The following is a 7,098-nucleotide window of genomic DNA, read 5'->3' as shown; positions in this document are numbered from 1 at the left end:
TTATACTCACAGACTATGCCTTAGCGAAGAGAAAAGGATTAATCCTGTAACGGCGGAGCTGGCGGTTGAATGAGCCCACACGCTAATATCCCGAGTCACACAGTAGATTCACTTCCTGACTCTCAGCGTAAACTGCTCTCGTGTTGTCATGGTTACGAAAATACACACACCGCTCTAAGCTACGATAGCGAGATAAAGAGAACACAAAGAACACATTTCTGGGGGCATAACACTCCCCGCTTGGGGTCTTTAAGAGCCCACATCAATTGGCAGAGTCAGACTTTGGAGAAAGAAGCAGAACTACTTCTGTAATGGGACGAGAGAATCCTCTTCTATTTCCATCTTTAACGACCTCCACTTCGACTCTCCGGACCAGACCGTCCTTCCCTGGAAAGGCTTTCGTGATGATGCCCATGGGCCACTCATTTCTCTCTGCCCGATCATCCTTTAAGAGAACTACGTCCCCTTCTTGAAGATTCGGCTGTTTCCCTTGCCACTTGTGTCGAAGTTGCAGTGTTTTGAGGTATTCACGCCTCCATCTGTTCCAAAACATGTCTGCCAGGCCCTGAACTTGTTTCCACTCCTCCCTGAAGAGATCTGCTTCCTCGAACTTGCCTGACGGCAAAGGAGGCGCGGAGCCTGTTTTGAGAGTCAGGAGCATGGCTGGTGTGAGGATGCAGGGCGACTCGGGGTCGGATGACACTGGAATGATCGGCCTTGCGTTCATAATTGCTGCTACCTCGGCCATAAGCGTGGTCAGAACCTCGTGCGTCAGGCGAGACTTTCTCTGTTCAAGCAGCATGCAGTCCAAGATACGGCGGGCAATGCCGATCATCCTCTCCCATGCGCCACCCATATGGGATGCATGGGGTGGGTTAAACACCCAGGTGCAGCTCTGTTTACTGAGGTACTTCTCCACCCTGTCGAACCCTGAGTTTTCCTTGTCCATCCCCAGCTCACGGGAAGCGCCGACGAAGTTAGTTCCGCAGTCCGAGCGTATCTGCTTCGCGGGGCCCCTGACCGCAAAGAATCTCCTCAAGGCGTTAATAAAGCTGCTGGCACTCATGGCTTCGATCACCTCAATGTGCACTGCCCTGGAACACATACACGAGAACATCACCGCCCATCGCTTGGAGTTCGAAACTCCTCCTCTTGTGCGGCGTGAAACGATGCCCCACGGTCCAAAGACATCGACACCTATGTAGGTGAAGGGAGGTGCTACTTGTAACCGTTCTGCCGGCAGGGCTGCCATCCGTTGATGTTCGGCCTTCCCTCGCAGCTTCTTACAAGTGATGCATCCGTAGAGCAGACTGCTGATACAGCGTTTGGCTCCCACGAGCCAAAAACCTGCGGCCCGAACGGCACCTTCAGTAAGATGTCTCCCCTGGTGTTTTACTGCTTCGTGATAGTGGGACACAAGCAGAGTTGCGAGGTGATGCCGGCCAGGAATGATGATGGGATGAGTCTCGTTCATGCCTAAGCCTGACTGCTCGATCCGACCTCCTACCCTGAGTAGTCGATCCTGGTCCATAATGGGATGCAATCTCCACAAGCTGCTGGAAGATGGTATGTCGACTCCAGAACCGATACACTTGAGCTCTTCCGCGTAGCACTCACCCTGGACACTCTTTACGATGCACACTTTGGCTTTCAGCAGCTCCTCTTCTGTAGGACGACAGATGTGCCAGCCTCGACATTCGCCCTGCGTCGAGCGAGCGAAGGAGCTAGCTACGTGGATCAAATGTGCAATGGCTGCATGGAGTGTGCTGAACTTGGAGAAGCGTTCAAAGCGTTGAGGGCGTACCACGCCTTTAGCAACATGGGTGAGTTTCGTTGTCACCTGTGGACGCACTTCGGCATCGATGTCGGGGTCGACAAGATTGTACGTCTCTTGAAGCTCGGATGGATGCCCTGATGCGTCGCAAAGAAAGGCTGGTCCTTTGAGCCATGGTGTACTGCTGAGCAGGGCTGATGCTACAGCTCTTGACCCAACGTCAGCTGGGTTAAGATGCGTTGGAACGTACTTCCACTGGCCGGGACAGGGTGACTGAAGGATACGTTGGACCCTATTGTGTACGTAGACATAAAATCTCCTTGACTGGTTATGGATGTATCCCAGTACGACCTTACTGTCTGTGTAGTAGGTGATGTTGTCATACGTTGTGTCCATCTCTGTGACTATCATCTCGGCGATCTCGACGGCGAGCACAGCAGCACAAAGTTCAAGTCTAGGGACAGTTAGGCTAGGTTGGGGAGCCAACTTCGATTTCCCAAAGACAAACCCAATCTCAGTTTGTCCCTGCTTGCCAGTTACCCTGATGTAGGCTACGGCCGCTATTGCTCTGACGGATGCGTCGGCAAAGACGCAGAGTTCTCTCCTTAGGGCTCCTGTGGTGGAGAGGGACGTATAAGGCCGTGGTATTTGGAGCCCCTCCAGGTCTTGAAGAGACTGTTTCCATCTAGTCCACTCGGTCTCCATGTCTTTGGGAAGGGGTGCGTCCCAATCTTCCGCTTGCAAGGTGAGTTCTCTTAGGATCCGTCTTCCATCAACTGTGATGGGTGCTAGAAACCCTAGGGGGTCGTATAGACTGTTCACGGTCGAGAGTACCCCTCTGCGGGTGAACGGCTTCTGATCGATCTCGATCTGGAACGTGAAAGTGTCCGTGCGCATGTTCCAGAACAGTCCCAGGCTACGCTGGATAGGCAGATCATCGATGGAGAGATCCAGGCCATTGAAATCCTGAGAGCGATCCTGGGAGGGGAATGCTCTGATGACCGCGGAACAATTTGATGCAACCTAATGCAGCCTGAGGTTGGAAGCCGCGAGCATCTTCTGCGCTCGCTGGAGAACTGCGATGCCTTCTTCCTCTGTACTGAAAGACTTTAAGGCATCGTCGACGTAGAAATCGCGGTCGACGAATCTCCTAGCATCGCTGCCGTAGTCGGCCTCTGCTGCCTTAGCCGCCCGCCGCAGGCAATACACTGCGACGGCAGGCGAGGGGCTGTTACCAAAGAGATGCACCCGCATCCTGTAATCCACGACGTCAGAGGTAGGGTCATTGTCTCTATACCACAGGAAGCGGAGAAAATCCCGGTGGTCTTCTTTCACGATGAAGCAGTGGAACATGTGCTCGATGTCGGCGGTGATCGCAACCTGTTCCTTCCTAAACCTCATAAGAACACCTAGTAGGCTGTTATTAAGATCGGGACCACTGAGTAAGACATCGTTGAGCGATACTCCCTCATAGGATGCACTGCTGTCGAAGACCACGCGGATCTTGTCCGGCTTCCGGGGGTGGTACACGCCGAACAGGGGCAAGTACCAACGCTCCTGACCGGGTTGCAAGGGAGGGGCAGCTTCTGCGTGCGCCTTCTTGAGCGTCTTCTCCATAAACTCTAGGAAGTCGGCTTTCATCCGTGGTCGTTTTTCCAGTGAGCGCCGAAGTGAGACGAGGCGTTCGAGAGCCTGTTTCCTGTTGTTAGGGAGTCGCTGCCTCGGTGACCTAAACGGCAAAGGTGCGACCCAACTGTTGGAGCTGTCTTGGCAACACTCGGCTTCCATTATCCTTAGAAACTCCAAATCTTCCCTGGATGGAGCAAGTTTGTGGTCGTTGGGAGTGCGAGCGAAGACGGTTTGCCCCAAATTGTCTCCGATTAGCGTCGTCGGGGTTCGCGCTGGATGTTGTTGATAGTCACGTGCTTGTTCAAACACCTCTGTTACTTTCATCTGGTTGTTACATGGCTGGAGATGGCTTGTACGACCGTTCCCTAGAACGGCTGTTTTGTAGCTTCTCACCTCCGGTGGTCTGTGAGCACCTCCGAGGCACACGTCTCCGACGATGACCCATCCCAGGTCAAGCCTTTGGGCGAAGGGAGCATCTCCTGGGCCGCTTATTTGCTCTCGGACCTTGTGGACCCGTAAGATATCTCTGCCCAGTAAGAGAAGAATGCTGGCGTCTGGGTCCGGAGGTGGTATCTTGTCAGCGATGCGTTTTAGGTGGGTATGATGATAGGCCACACCGGGGGTGGGAATCTCCGCGCGGATGTTGGGAATTTGGTTACACTCGAGGAGTGTAGGCAGAGAGATACTCAGTTTCTCGTCCAACGGCTCTACGGTGTAGCCGCTGGCTCTCCTTCCTGATGTCTCCGTACGTCCCGCGCAGGTCTTTAGTGTGTATGAGTATGAGCGCCCGGAGATCTTGAAGGCTTCGAAGAACTCTGACCGCGCGAGGGAGCGATTACTCTGCTCATCCAATATAGCGTACATTCTCTTGGCTTCCTCTCTTCGTCCGTTTGGGAACACCCTGACGAGACAGATCTTAGCACACGCTCTAGCACTCAGACCTTCCCCACATACCTGTGTGCACGTTGCGTTGACCTCCTGGTTATCAGCTTTGTCCTCCTCCCCGCTATCCTCTGAGATGGAGGGGAACGATTTAGATTTCCAGGTAGGTGGGTGAGGGTGGAGGGCTGTCACGTGGGCAGCGCTACCACACTCGGTGCATGTTATCTTGGCTGTGCAGTTCTTTGCAAAGTGTTCTGTTGACGAGCAACAGCGAAAGCAGACGTAGTGTTCTTTCAGAAGCTGTTTGCGATCATCTAAGCTCTTCTCGCGGAAACCTCTGCATTTCCTCAGAGGATGGGGTTTTTTGTGCAGGGGGCAATGTTTATTCGGGTCAATACGTTCCCTGCTTTCCTTAGACTCGAACTTGGCAGTGCCTGAGACTTGTGTTTTGTGGGTGTGAACGGACGTCTTCGTGGGCCTCTCCCATTTATTCATTCTCTCGTTTGGGGGGCTTGGCGTGAAGAGGTTGAAACTTGGGTCCGTACGTGCTTTCGCCTCGGTGCGGATGAAGTTCACCAACACGGAGAAAGGTGGGAAGCTGACGAAATGTTCTTGTTTGTATCTCGTCCCGTGGTATAGCCACTTTTCTTGTATGCTGTATGGAAGTTTCTCGATGATGGGCTTAATTCCTCTGGAGGTATCCAAGTACGACATGCCCGCGAGGTAGCCATCTTCTTTAGCGGCTTGTAGCTCTGACAACAGGTCGGCTAGATCCCGGAGTCTCCGTGGATCTTTTGTCGTGAGCTTTGGGAAGCTTTCTAGTTTGCTGAACAGAGCTTGTTCGACGGCTTCTGGGGAGCCATATAGTTCGTCGAGGCGCCCCCATGCTGAGCACAGTCCAATAGTTGGATTCCTGATGTTGACCGTTTTTATTCTTCTTACCTGCTCTGTTGACTCCTTTCCCAGGTGTCTGGTTAGGAGGTCGAGTTCTTCTGCAGCAGACAGGTCTAGATTGGCAATGGCGTTCTGGAATGATGTTTTCCAGGCCCAATAGTTTATTGGCTGGTCGTCATATGCGGTGAGACCTGAAGTCACCAAGTGGTTACGAGCGAGATATTTGATGAGGTCAGTGGTTGTAGAATGGTCGTAATCACCTCCGTAGAGTGTCCCGTGGATGGGCTGATGCGTGGGAAACGTAGAATCTCGTTTGGGGTTCTGCTGTAGGAGTGGAGTTGGAGGGGGGTAGAAGGGTGACTTGGAGCTCTGTCGTGTTGGTGCGTCGCTTCTCCAGGGGCCCTGAAGAGCTTGGTGTGGCGTAATAGCAGCAGGAGCGGCAGCTTGGGTCTGAGCCGCGTTATGCGGGTGAGTGACTGGCTGAGAAGGGGGAAGGTTATTTTCTGTAGCCGATAGACCCTTGGCGCTCAGGCTGGCCTGTTCGGAGACAAAGGCGGCTACGCGCTGGTCTTTGACAGACTGGCGGACCAGGCTGTTAACTTCGCTGCGTACTTCGAGACCCATATCCTGCAGACCAGCTACTAGGGAGTTCGCCTCAGCAACGGCGGCATCCCTTTCTTTTTCATCGATTAGTGCGTCGAGGCTGGCTTGAATACGTGCTTGCTCCACTTTAAGCTCGATTTCCCTCTTTGAATGTGCCGCTCTAGCTTGCGCGGCTTCAGCCTTTGCTTTTGCCATGGCGATGGCTATGCTAATTTTTGAGCCAGACGACGTGCCGGATGAGCGACTGCTCCTTGAGCGCACACACTCTGACTGGTTGTCTCCATTTCCTTTGTCAGCATTGCTACGTTGTGACATTGCGTGTCGTTGGGTCTCCAGTATCGGGAGATGTGGGCTGCGGCGAAGTTTTCCGAGGCTATATTGGAGGCTGCTTATCTCTCGATAATGAGTAGCTCCGTACAGCGGCGATCCTCGTATCCCTATTAGCTGCGTTGCAGTCTTTTCACTGTAATGGGCTAAGTTTCCATTCAGCTTAAACACTCCCAAGAAAATCTCCAGGACTCAGACGATTGGATTCCAGAAGTTTTTACTGGGCACTTTTGTGAAACTGTAAACACAATACAATGAAATATACTGTAAACACAATACAATGAAATATACTGTAAACACAATACAATGAAATATATGAAATGTATTATAGATGCAATAAGCTCAAAGCATCTGGCTAATTATCACAGCTTGACAGCCTAGCCGCATAGCTTATATGAGACACAATAAAGTTAACCGAATAACAGACAACGGTTCAAAACGCTTCACCGCTTAATTGTACAAAATGAATTATACTCACAGACTATGCCTTAGCGAAGAGAAAAGGATTAATCCTGTAACGGCGGAGCTGGCGGTTGAATGAGCCCACACGCTAATATCCCGAGTCACACAGTAGATTCACTTCCTGACTCTCAGCGTAAACTGCTCTCGTGTTGTCATGGTTACGAAAATACACACACCGCTCTAAGCTACGATAGCGAGATAAAGAGAACACAAAGAACACATTTCTGGGGGCATAACAGTCATGTTTATGTAATCAAAGTCAGTCATGCTGCCGTTATCTGGTTTTTACTGCACTGTCAACTTTTTAAAGTACAAAAGGACAAAAGAAAACAAAATGAATATACTGAAAGTTATAGCAAACACTCCCCAGAGAGAGAGCCGCCTTAGCCAAGCTGCAGAGTTATTATTATAATTAAGTTCATGTTTCTGGTTTAAACGCACAAACGCCATCACGTGGCAGAAATAAGATCCTGAGAAACGTTCAAACTTCAGCCAGCAGAGAGTCTGAGGTCACAACATGAGGTTAG

At 51.6% G+C, this 7,098-nt stretch overlaps 1 protein-coding gene across 1 annotated transcript; it reads right to left on the bottom strand.

Annotated features, from left to right (window-relative positions):
• Positions 1-2,797: 2,797 nt before the first annotated feature.
• On the bottom strand, positions 2,798-6,800 carry LOC308411361 (uncharacterized protein; the record flags this gene model as incomplete). Its single annotated transcript, XM_080905244.1, has 2 exons — positions 5,440-6,800; positions 2,798-5,370 (listed from the first exon to the last, which is right to left on the bottom strand). Exons 1-2 carry the CDS (start codon positions 6,095-6,097, stop codon positions 2,798-2,800), a joined length of 3,231 nt encoding a protein of 1,076 aa, XP_080761370.1. The 5' UTR covers positions 6,098-6,800.
• Positions 6,801-7,098: the final 298 nt, after the last annotated feature.

This window comes from Rhamphochromis sp. 'chilingali' (genome assembly GCF_963969265.1).
Source record: "Rhamphochromis sp. 'chilingali' genome assembly, chromosome: 15".
Taxonomy (NCBI): domain Eukaryota; kingdom Metazoa; phylum Chordata; class Actinopteri; order Cichliformes; family Cichlidae; genus Rhamphochromis; species Rhamphochromis sp. 'chilingali'.
The sequence above is the reverse complement of the archived record's forward strand: the minus strand, read 5'-3'. Positions and strand labels throughout refer to the sequence as shown.